The sequence below is a fragment of the Parambassis ranga genome, chromosome 17 (genome assembly GCF_900634625.1).
Source record: "Parambassis ranga chromosome 17, fParRan2.1, whole genome shotgun sequence".
NCBI classification, from domain to species: Eukaryota; Metazoa; Chordata; class Actinopteri; family Ambassidae; genus Parambassis; species Parambassis ranga.
The window spans coordinates 15,971,231-15,984,156 of NC_041037.1; the positions used below are offsets into that span (position 1 = coordinate 15,971,231).

General features: G+C 41.0%; 1 protein-coding gene across 2 annotated transcripts in view; it reads left to right on the forward strand.

Moving 5' to 3' along the window:
• The window catches only part of ctnnd2b (catenin (cadherin-associated protein), delta 2b), a 114,762-nt gene that overhangs the window by 57,565 nt on the left and 44,271 nt on the right, over positions 1-12,926 (forward strand). For both annotated transcript variants that reach the window (XM_028426998.1, XM_028426999.1), the window contains exons 4-9: positions 2,830-2,864; positions 4,918-5,028; positions 10,504-10,655; positions 10,802-10,975; positions 11,830-11,975; positions 12,676-12,926. In XM_028426998.1, the coding sequence (XP_028282799.1) occupies positions 2,830-2,864; positions 4,918-5,028; positions 10,504-10,655; positions 10,802-10,975; positions 11,830-11,975; positions 12,676-12,926 (869 nt within the window). The remainder of the gene's footprint in view (positions 1-2,829; positions 2,865-4,917; positions 5,029-10,503; positions 10,656-10,801; positions 10,976-11,829; positions 11,976-12,675) is intronic.

Consider the following 12,926-nt stretch of genomic DNA (forward strand, 5'->3'; position numbering starts at 1 on the left):
AACAGATTTCCATAAAAATGTAAATTCCATGCAACACCTCATTCCTTATGGTCACAGGTCACATATTGTGGACTTGTTTTGATAACATTTAGACTCTTGAAAATCAAATAAGGCCTTTAGCTTAGCACATATCACTTTGTTTTCTCCATTGTACAGGATCTCAAAGCAAATGGAGCAAAGAGACTCTCAGCTGTCCTCCTGTTGGCTTCCTGCATACATTAATAGATCTCCGTAAAATAACAATTTTGAACAATTTTAGGTGTGTGTGCATTACATGATTGCAACCTATATGCTAAAAACACAAGTGGATTAAAGTCCTACAGATCAGTCCGTTAGCACTGTTACTAAATGTGATCGTAGCATTTAGCTCAAAGTATGGTAGGTCTATAAGTAGAGCCTCACAGAGCTGCTAACAACTATTTCCCTTGTAAATTATTCAAACTATTAAGTGTAACTAAATATTCTTGATGCTAAAATGTTGCTAATTGAGATGAATTGACTAATTGCTGGAGATAAAAATGCTGAGCTTAGAAGAGCTGAATGGCAAACAGAAGAAATGGAGCTCTGACTCAGATTTATGATCCTATTCAACTGTTAGATTAAGGACTCTTAAAATCTCATATGTTGGCTGGTTGTGTCTCTTCTCATTTATTTAGTTCTGTTCTCCCGTCGTGTCCTTTCTGGTCCCATCTAGTATGTTTTGCTCCCATTGGTAATGTGAGCAGATGCCTGTATTCAAGCTCCATCAGCAGTCTAACATGCTCTGGCCTGTTTGATATTCCAGCTTCACCTCTATATTGATGTAACCACTTGATGCTAACACCCCTCCGGTCTCTCCTCTCTCTCTCAAAGACAAGGTCTTTATGTGAGCAATCCGCTTGCTTTTACTTTTACAGCACATTCGAGCTATAAAAAAAGCTAAAAAAAACACACATTCTCCTCCGCTCGGGCAATTTCTCCAGTACTGTGGCAACATTTTGACACCAGCAAATGCAGGAAAAGAAAGTTAGAACCAACCAGTCTTCCTCTAAGAAAACATTGACTCAGCCTGTGTCATCAGTACTGTCGTCTGAACCCAGACTGGTGATAATAATCCTCATCATCCTGCTCCATTCCGAGGTGTTTGTCTGATGGAAACATGCTCAATTCTCCCAGACAGTGGGGTTCAGTCTCACTCTGCTCCCCTGCTTTGTGAGATTTGCAAGGTGGCAATTGTTTCAGCTTGTGTGTGTATTTGTGCGCATGTTTGGGGGTGTGTGTTTTTTTTTTTGCCACAATAACATCTGATGAATGAGGAGTCTGCTATGCTGACAGAGGGGCCCCATTAACATGTACCGCTTGGTCCCCCTTGCAATCTGTCACACACCACTTACATGCACACTGAAGGAGGTAATCAATGGGATGATTTAATAGCATCTGTTTTTGCTATATATGCAGATGATTTTATACTAAAATTACATTCAATGATGCAGAACATGGGCTAAACTATAATAATGATACGATGACATCATAACAGGTCAACATGTTAGCATTGATAATATACTTATGGCTGTTTGTGGAAAGCTAGAATCAGTTAGCTATTAGCTTAGCATAAAGACTTGTGTATATGTCACATGCTAAATTTGTTTGTGGTTAGCGATGGACATATTTTTGTAAATATATAGGCAAATTGTTTTCATCTCCATGTCCTAAAGCCAAAGCTGATCAGTTGCTACGTCCCTCTTTACCAAGGATTTGTGGATGTATCATTACTTTGTGAGGTGGACAAAAAACTAAAAAAAATGCCTATTGCTATTTACACACACACTTGATACAACTCAGAGGTGCTTTGTTGTTGCTTTGATCTGGTGTACAGCACGATATAGTCACACTACACCGATCTGCAATACTTGTTGGCAGCTAATTATCTGTACTGCAATGTGCCTGCAGACAGCTTACATAACGATATGGCTTGGATTGAATCAGGGCAGTTAATGTGGTTTGGATTGATCTTGATCATTGACTTAACCACTTGGTAGCTTCCACCACTCGCAGCCAAAGCAGAAAAAGGTGAAGTTCGTAGAGGGCGAAGGGTCTAGTTAACCCTTTCAACCCCCCAGGTAGACAGAAAAGTGTGCCTATCTTTGACTATGGTTGAAATGTTGCTGTCATGAGAACATCCTTAGCACACATGCAGGCAAAACTGCACGTTCAACTTGTGAATTGTTCTAACTTGTCTAGTTTTTTATGCGCTCTAGCATATCATATCGGTGTCTGTGTGTGTATAACCCACTTTATTTATATATTTTTATTCTGTTTCTATTCATCTCAGTCAAAAGAGTCGCCATCTCCGTCCAATTTACCCCAATGTTTTTCCTCTGTTCCTTAGCAGCTCGCTGCCCTTTTAAGAATATTTTTATCTCAGATCCCTTTGTGCTCGCCTGTCTGAAATCTTCCCCATGACAAGATAGATAAAACGCTGTTGCTGGATAAAAGTCCTCAACTCTCCAAAAGAAACATCCAAAAAAACAACCTTGTTTTCAGCCTGACAACATTGTATTTTGGAGTGTTTCTTATTGGTTTGTTTTCAGAGGAGTCTCCGTCGGTAGTATTGAGAAGAATTTTCCCAAACCGCAGCACCCTGTGGTTTTATCATCCTTCAGCTGAAGGTGAAAAATGGATACAAGGTTTTCATACAATGATTTTCAAGGCAGTATTTCCTGTGATATTCCTGTTCTGAAGTGGATTTTGATGGGAGCTGTTACAGTGTAGAAATATACTCCATCAAACTTACTGTACAATGTTTTCTTTTCTTCATATTTCTAACTGGTTCTTTTTTCCCCCCTGCAGCTCTGCAGATGAGAAGTTTCGCTGGAATAACAAAGGTAACATTCCTTATTAAATTCTCTCATCTGGTGCTGCATTGTTTGCAATCCAGCACTGCACATTGCTGATGGTGCTTATTGCATTTGTAAACCCCTCCCACTGTGCAGTTACAATATATTGCCGCAGTCCTTTGCCTGAACAATGGTGGCTGCTGCAGTTAAAGATCTCACTCTCCATTCTTATATCAGTAAAACACATACAAAACACAAAATGCTGCCTCTCACCGCTCCTCACCCAGTCTGATGTCTGAGTAAAGGTCAAACATTTGCAAATAGTTCTCAGCATTTAGTTGAACCTGTTTTGGGGGGAGCCAGATGGGAAGTGTTTTCCATAAAGGACAACAAGAATCAATGAGCCTTTAGACAATTTGAAAGTCAAATTGCGACACCTCTCCAGGCATGACAACTTCTTTGACAGGGTTTTTAGTTCACCTCCCGTGCCTGACACTCATAGGTCTCTCCCTCTCCTGCCTCTGTGTCAGTCACGTTGAGATGTATAGTGCGTTGAGTAGATTGATTATCTGAGCGCAGGGTTGGCGACCTCTGCCAACAAAGAGGTGACTAACACATAGGAAGCCCAGAGGATTTGTGTGCGGTCAAAACGTTTCACGCTAAAGGCTTTCTGTTGTGTCTGCTGTGGGTCCTCATCAGTCTTCGCTCTCCTCCAGCTAGACAGCAGAAAAGACTAAATTTACTGTATAAAAAAAACTCTTCCTCACTCCATTCAGACCTTTTGATCTCGTCATCGCTCACGAATCGTTAAAAACCCATCACTCCAGGATCAAACAGGTTTAAAAAAAAAAAAAATTTGGCTCTGGACTGTGAGGGTGAGAATAAATCCAGCGTAAAGCTGCAGACAGATCTGGAAATGTTTCACCAACAGCATCAACATCATCAGTCTGCTATTGCGTCAGTTGGAAGTCAATAAAATCAGCCTCCTAAATCCACTCAGTAAGGCTTCTACTATTACCGCTTCTCTTCTTCACGATAGAAGATTAATGTTGCTCCTAAGACTCATTTGTAAGCTCTTATCCCTCCTTGGCATCCCTCTCTAAATTGAAGACAGTGGGAATGTTATCAGGCTCTCTCTGACAGACAAACGGTCTGGTATCTAAGTACGAGGTGGACCTCCATCCCACAAGATTTGTTGCTGGATTATCAGTTAGGCTTTACTCCACATCCCTGGGTTTACCACTATATGCTGCTCTGTGCTCAGACATGTGTCAGGTCACTCCTTTAGCAACTAATCAGTGGCAAATGAGAATTCAACATTATTGCATATTTTTTATTTTGTTAGACAAATGTGGGTCTCAAATTGCATTACTGTGTCGTTAGCTGGTCTGTTAGCTGGGGTGGAAAATAATAAGCAACATGTTTAAGGCCATGTAACTTCATAAAAATATTACTGAAAGTATTTTTCTTCAGGTTAGGTTGAGGTGTAGCTGCATCCAGGTGGATGTGATAAAACTGCAGTTCTCTAAACAGCCACTAGAGGCTGGCCTCTCCTGTTCAAATAATACCTAATAAAAATAAACATGGTACCAGGTATAAATGTATAAAGACTGATAGACTGATTTGTCTTTATACATTTTAGTGAATTCAAGCTTCAACATGCATAAATAATAGTGTGGCTGCTTTGAATGATGAAGGGTGCAAATAAATGCACTTAGCATATTTAAATTAGCTGAGAGTCATTGGTAGATTCAAGTCGCCAAGATGCTAACTTCTCTACAGCACAAACCATGCAGCTTATCGTTTTATTGTGACACCACCCCCTAGTGGCTCCAGCAGAAAACATCCACAAAGGAGGTTGGGGTTGATTGATGGGTCAACAAAACAATTTAATGCAAATATTTCTGTTAAAAACCTCAGCTGTGTTATTATTATTGTTGCAACAGAGGTTTGCTATAACTAACCATGTTATTTTGTGACCTTTTGGGTTGTATATGAAAGGTATAGGGGCAGGGGTCACCTGTGTATGACACAACTTCTAGAGGCAGTATCTTCCTTTTCACTCATGTAATATTTTTTTTTATTTTTCTTGCACATATAGATGGACAGAAGGACATAGAAGAGGAGCTGACGACAGGCCTGGAGCTGGTAGACTCCTGCATCAGATCACTCCAGGAGTCTGGAATCTTGGACTCACAAGACACTACAGACAGTAAGATCGATGTTATGTAGATTTTTTTAAGAAAATGACCTTATCTTATAGTCACCTTTGCTGACAAAGAATACAGCTTGAAGCAGGGTAGCTAAAATGTAAGTTCTCCAGTGCTAAAAAGAATTACCGAGTTGATGACAGTTCTCTGTGGAGTCATCAGTACGAAGTGTAGAAATGTTTAACAGGTGTTATATTATTGTTTTAAATCCAGAAGAGCAGAACAGTTGTTCATAAGAGCACTGAGTGAGTTCCTGAACAACTCCCCGTGCCTCTCCACTGCACTCTCGTCTTTTTTTGCATTCGGCCCCAGGGATGATACCCGGGGATGTCTTTCCTTATACTCGACCCCTGTGGGAGAGAGGTAGCTGTCAGGAGACACGCAGAGTCGTGCCAATAGTTTGATATGCTAATCCTTCCTCGCTGAGGTGTCAGCTGGCCTGCTGTTAACACCGCAGTGTGGGGCGGGGGGTGTGTGTGTGAGGGTCTGGGGTTACACACATGAACATGTAACTGCTGTACAGAGAGGAGCACGCATACATAGCTGCACACCGAGGCATGGAGGAAAACACGGGTCTGCATGCATTAGCTGCCAATGAACACATGTTCATGTCATGCATAACACTCACAAACACACACACAAAACTACAAGCGGTGTTGATATTGTTCATATTTAAATCACAGTTATGTAACCAACTGCTGACTACAAAAGCAACTAAAACACAAATTGGAGGATAAATAACAAAGTGTAGCTTTACCTTTAACTGACAGTTTGCTGCTTCCCATCAACAAATATCAATTATCCTTTGCTAGTAACAAAAGGAGGAGCGTGCTTCTCAAGATTTATATAAGGAATAAGTTCAACAATGTATCTGCCCTTACATAAGGTTCATGATGTTCAGTATATTTTTGGGAAATTCAAGATGGCTGCGGCTTTATCGCTAGTTTCATATGGTAATACATCGCTTTGGTTGATGTGAGTCATCGGTGTTTAAGCTTGACGATGCATTTAGTTTTGGTTGTTGACATAAATGTAACTGCATATTGACACAGAAAAACCCAGCGTCAACTCCAAGCCCAAGGATAACATTATCTAGGTAACATTCCTCCAGATAAGAAAAAAAGACATTTGGTTGATAATACATAAAACAACACATGGAGCAAAACACAAAATATGGACGTCAACCTACACTGCCTTTCAAAAGTTTGGGGTCACTTGGAAATAAATAAAAAATACATGTTTTTTTTCAATGAAAATGGATAATAATTAATGATTAGAAAACTCCTGTGAAATTATGTTGTCACAGCTGAACTGTTATGCTGATCAGAGAAGCTGTAGAACTGGCCTGGTGACCCCACACTTTTGAACGGTAGTGTATGTTCTGGCATAAATATATAAAGAGGCTAGTTTCCATCGTAACACTCCAAAGAAAGAGTCCCTTGAGAGATTCCAGTTTAAAACGTTTGCACATATTTGCTTGTTCATGTAACCCCTCATTTGGTGTAAGCAAACGCTGTAGTATATATTTACATCATATTTACATGAAAACATACTTAAATCATGTATGTGTTGTGTGGCTAATACATGCAGACTTTTTTGCCTGTGATGTGCAGCTTTAGCATGACTGTTGGCATAATGATGTAAGAGCTGTGTACAGGATTTTGTTTTAAAATGAATGAACTGGAAATGGACATCCTTTAAAGCATCTTATAGATCTAAAGTTGGTTTAGGTTTCTCTCTGAAATGAGGAGCCTATTGTGATGGAATTTTGGCTCAGATACGTTTACAGCCGAATGCACGTCTGCATCAAATAAAGCATTGTATTGTGGATAGATGCGTGCAGACACATACAACACGTACATTCATGCTTCATGCTGGTGACACTTGCATGTTAAATCTGTAAGCATGGGATGACAAATAAAAAAAACTGTCATGGAGTCTGTGTGTGACCGAAAAAAGAAATGAACGAGCTCCAGAAAATCTCTCTCTAGGTCAGATAGGCATGCAGGTATGCAGATGTACTGTGTGTTCAAGCATGCGGTCACAAGACGGGAGTGAGGCAGACGCTCGTGTGCGTGTTCACTTAATTCTGCATGGATTTTTAAAAACACACTGGCGGAGACTCTTCTTATGGCACCCCATTACTTTCCCTTCAATACTCTAATACACCTCTATCACTCAGTACACACACACACACATACAACACACATTCACATGGGGTGGATTCAGTGGAGCCTTCCGTGTTTGCCATCTGAGTGATAATGTATTTATGAGGCCCTTTGCTTCAAAAGGCTCCACTACTCATATGAAACTCACCTAAAGTGGCAAATAAAAAACTGTGGAAAACATCCACTGGCTATGAAGACACTCATATGTGTGTGTGTGTGTGTGTGTGTGAGAATGTGTGAATCCATCTTGAAGCAGGCCTGGAGTATGTCCCTTTATATGTATACCCGCCTTAGATAAGCCTATAGTGGACACATAGGCCTTGACCTAGTAAGCTCAGCCGGCACCCTCAGCTTAATATCACATATTAAATAATGCAGATTCACAGGCTACACCGCCTACAGGAACCATTTGCTGTACTTTAAAGAGACTTTTCACTTCGGTCGAGCTTTATTTTCCAATGCTCTTATCTGGAGTGACTCCTTTTTGCCAGTAGCTGCTTGACTTTATCGGTCCTGTGCAGTGGATATTGACCGCTGGCATTCTTTCTTTTAATAATCACAAACAAGCAAAGTTTCTGTTTGTCGCACGCGCTGCTTTTCGGTTCCAGAGTAGATTAAACGGACAGCTCAAGAACTCCTTAGTTGCTGCACTACATATACACGGGGCTGTAAAATAAAAGCAGTTCTGTAATTAAAGCTAGTCACATCATCGCTATGTGAATTAATAAAGGGTGCATCACAAATTAAACAGCTCTTTAATAAGGGGAAAGGGGGATGTTTTTTTGGCCCGTGCACAAGCAGCTCCTGCCCTCCTGTCCTCCCCGAGTTAATTTTACTCCAGGATTTATGGACCATCCAGTGCACAGAGCATTCACTGACTGCTTTGTTTTGTCATTCAGTTCTGCTCTGCATGTGTCACAGTTAAAAAGCGTGTTTGCATGTTTACACTAGAAGTGAAATGATCCGTGCAGGAATCACGAGACACCAAATGCTTTATTAACATGAAGGAGGCTGTGTGTAAAATTGGCAATTAAGCTTTTCATGTTATTATGCTTTGGCTGGAATGTGTGTGTGTGTGTGCGTGCAATCATCTACTACTTAACCCTTCCTCTCTTTCTCGTCTTGCTAAAATGCACATTTCCAGTAAACAGGGATGTGGCATATTTTAAAAAATTTTTTTGAATGTGTTCAAATGAACTTCTAAACTGCTGAGAGCATTGTAGTATTTTCTCACAGTATTGTTGACATGCGCAAAAAGACGGACAAAAACTTCGTTTAAAGTTTTCACTGAGACGCCAGACGCCTTGCTTCAATCTTCTCTACGTGTTATGACCTGGATGACCTGAGAATGTCAAAATTTATTTTTTTTTTTTACAGGGTTAAAAAAAACTCATCCTCTTAAAATCTTTAAATATTATTTCCAAAACACTGAATAAACCAAAATAAATGATCAAATAGCTGATCAGCTGCTAGCTCAGTGATAGCTCACTGCATGCTTATCCAGCTGGCTGCTTGATCTGGCTGATCTTTGGTAGTTTTGGATGATGGCCTGCATGTAGGAGCGGAAAAACTCTGCTAAGAGGTGTTTCACAGCATAGAAAAATATAAAAAATCAAGTACCACTTCATAGCATATAGCATAGCACTACTGCGTTAGTTTATTGTCTTCCTGAGGAAGGTTAAATACACTTTGCATGCAACCCCCTAAGCTAATATTGCAGCTTCCTTTAATTTTTGGGTTTTGCCGGTTGTCTGTTCCCTCAAAGGTCAGGGCGCATTGCTATTGGTGCAAATTTACATGTCAAAGTAACAATGATGGAGTATTTGTCTGCCAGAGCTTCGGGCTAATCACTTTGCCACCCCAGAAAAAAAAAATCACTCATCACAGTGCTTCTATTGAAAGTAATTAATCTTGGTCATACATTTAATTGTCAAAAATTCTGCTGTGATTGTGTCTTAATGGATTTGCGGCAGAGAAAGAGAAACTGAAAGAGAACTTAAAAAAAAAAAAGTAGAAAGCATGGCAGCACTGTGACTAATGCAGTCTTTGACCTATAGGAGTGAAAGCTGATGGTATGTTTTCCAGCTGGAGACAAAGCCTGATGTTCATGGTGTTAGTGTTTTTTTTCCTCAATGTTTGAAATGATTTTTTGGGACAACAACACCATCATCAACAACAAGAAGAAAATAAACTTAATAGCAACAAGAAATCATTAATCCTGTTAAAGAAGGCCAGACTATTTGTGTGTCATTTTGAAGAAGGCAGACTGCATTCACTGAAGAAGGGTGTTATAGCGCCTTCATGGAGGATCAGATTTATGTTACACCACTGTCTGTAGATTGTGTGGAAAGAAAACTGCAGGAATCTGTATAGATGTCAGGAAATTATATCTATAATATTATAATTTTGTTTTGTGTGAACTGTCCCTTTAAGGTCATTCCATCTATATCAGTTCAAACAGGGGCCACAAATCATTAATTTAGCTTTGACTAAGGTTACAAGTAATAAAAAAGTAATCACCGTTCCATATTTAGTGATGTCCATTCTATGTTAATGTTGTTTAATAGAAATAGTTCCAAAGTTTTCTGTTAACAAACTACACTCATTCATTTACATAAGAAGCTACAAGTTATTCACTTCACTGCCATAAATTCAGAATTATTACAGTGCATCATTGAGTGATGTGTGTTTCATTGCTGGCCTCATTCTAACAGTTTTAAACCCCTCTCTATGCTGAATTATACAGAGAAATATGGAAGAAAAGGAGAGTAAGGAGGAGTAGCACAATGGTGGCACTGAGAAAAGAAGTCAGGACCAAAGTGTGTTTTAAATGGAGGTCAGGAACTCAGTGAGATTTAAGGGTCACAGAGCGTGATAGGAAGAGAGTGGAGAGAGCCCGGAATAACATAGCAGGTAAAAAAGCAAAGGGGTGTCTTAAAACAACAGGACGAGGAACTCTATTTAATGCTGTTTCAGCCTTTAGCTCACTGTCCTCCTTTCTTCTCTGAATTTTGACAACAGCTGACTTTTGAGTCTTTTTTGCTGTAGAAAAGAAACACGTCATATAACATAGGGACGTAAACTGGGTTACAAAATTCCTTCAAGGCCTCAAACAGAACCAATCTTTGCACAGACTGTTACAGAATGTCTGAAAATAGTTGGATAAAAGCAACTTGACAGAATTCAGTTTTAAGATGGTTGCTGACAGAGATCAGAAACATGAAAACAGAACACAGAACACAAGGAATGATTGATTGTTCATCAGCTGAATGATCACAGCCATTGACACTTTTTTCTTTTTCTTATTAGGACAAGGACTCCTGTCCCAAAGTGCTCTGCAGCTCAACAACCAGGATGCCTATGCAGCAGTTGGTTACCATAGTAACCAGGGACTGGCACTTGGGGAATCAATCACAGGCCGTGGCGGGCAGATTGGAGGGGCAGTTCACAGCTACAACCAGGTGCTTGTTCCTTTATTTCTTTTACTCCTCCCCCTCATCCATCATCACCCCTCCACATCTGTGTGTCCCATTCTGTCCGCTATCCTCATGTCTTCATGTCTGCCTGACCTCTTCTTTCCCTCACCTGTCTCATGCTTCTCCTCCAGGTGACGTCCAGTCGTGCAGCTGCCCATTTAGCAGGCACGGACTCTCCCTCCCAGTCCCAGAGAGACTCGTTGGCCCAGCAGGCTTTTGGCAGTGCATTTCACATGCCCTCGGAAGGCGGGACCGCAACTGCCGGACCATCCATGTATTACTCCTGTGCCACTTTGCCTGCGCAGGTATGAATCCCTGCAAAGTGGATGCTGCAGTCAAAGTCAGGTTTTAGGGCGTGTGATCGCTCCTCCTAAATCCACCAAAAAGGGGCGGGGCATTGGCAAAACCCATGTGACACATATCCAGGAAATGACTGGTGTTTGTGTCCTTGTGACCAAGTTTATAAGATCTTAATAAGATCTAGAAAGCACAAATCCTGCCTCTGACATGCTGCTCATGAGCTGCAGCATCTTGAGCTTATGTTATCAGTCGTACATACCGCAGTGCTTTACACACTAGGTCCACCCTTTAAATTACTTACATCACAGTTATTGTGGTAGCAAATAAAGTTATCCAGTGTCGCTCTTGCAATCACTATTATTACATTTGCAAGCAGTACATTTTGTCGGCTGGGCCGACGCTGCAGCCAGGGTGCTGCAGACATGCTGAGCTTTTTACTGTAGGTGATGATTTACTTTTTTATTGCTTCTTTTGCAGCATTAATTGATTTTCTGAGCTCAAAGTTTAAATACACTGTGTTCATTTATCATCACATCAGCAACATCCTCACTTTAGCACAGCAAATGTTTCCTTAAGTAAATTCCAATGGACGCAAAAAGGCATATTTAGAATCTTAAAGGAAACGTCATTTAGCAACCCATTGCTCGCAGTCACACTTCAAGTTCATTTGGCTTTAAGAGTTCATAGACATCTCTTCATGTTTGGTCTGATAACCCCCAGCTCTTCATCACCAGGATGTTATCGCAGATTAGAGTTTGCTGCTGTCTGGTTTTTCCAGCTCCGGGGGGAGTTGTTCATCTCTCTGAAAATAATGATATGAATAAGAAGAGAAGATGAATATTTAAATCTTGTATTACAGCGTGTGAGCTCGCCTCTGCAGGCGGTGGGATCTCCTACAAAGCTGCAGCGCCTGGGATCAGCCAACGCCGACATGCCCAGCTACGCCACCCTACAAAGGGTGTCCTCACCCAAACAGTCCCCCAGCCGACTCGCCAAGTCCTACAGGTTGGTTTTAAGTCTGAACAGTTGAGTTACAGCAGCTTTATTATTTAGGGGCGCATTAGTATGTTCGTATTTCTCTATCCCCAAAGCACAAAAGCACACGGTGGTCGATACGGCTGGTGATCAATACCAATGACTCAACAATTACTTCACGTGTCTGGCACTAAAAAAAAGATCTCAGTGCTGCAGTAATGTTGTTTTACATTGTACTTTATTATCCATTTGTATTGATACAGGCTAAAGTCATTTAAAAATTGCAGCAACAAGCACAGTCTACTGGTGGTAAAACTATTAAAAGTACACATGTGGTCTTGTTATTGATTTCTGCCCCTATACCAGATTTCTATAATGCTTACCGTGGTGCTGCTTTGGGTTTATTGCTTCACTCATGACCAATAAATCTCTGCTGAAAGTCCTGAAGCTCAGTCTTTACATTGAAAAGAGAAAAACCCCCCTAATGAAGTAGCAGACTGTTGGTGGGCCAGTGTTTGAAAGCTCATGCTGTGTAGCCAAATGTTGCACAAACCCACAGAACTTTATTTTAAATTCAAAGGATCCCAATGAGAATTCAGGGGGAACAGCATCTCTTCAGCAGAATAGTAAATTATGTCTGTTTTTTTATACCTTTATGTTATGTAACACATGTAATGTAAGCCACAAAAACACACACACAGAACAACGGTTTTATCGCTTCCTCTTGCAGCACCTCGTCGCCCATCAACATGGTAGCATCTGGCGCCGCCGGTTCCTCCTCCCCGCTCCCCGTGGCGGCCTCTTTGGGGGGAAACCACACCTCGTCGCCTATCCACCAGCTCAGTTCAGTGGTGGGAAGCTACGCCACCCTGTCGCCCACCAAACGCATGCTGCATCACATCGGAGCGGACAGCTACAAGATTTCCCACGAGCTGTACGCCAACGCAACCCTGCAAAGGCCTGGTAGCCTGGCAGGTAGAG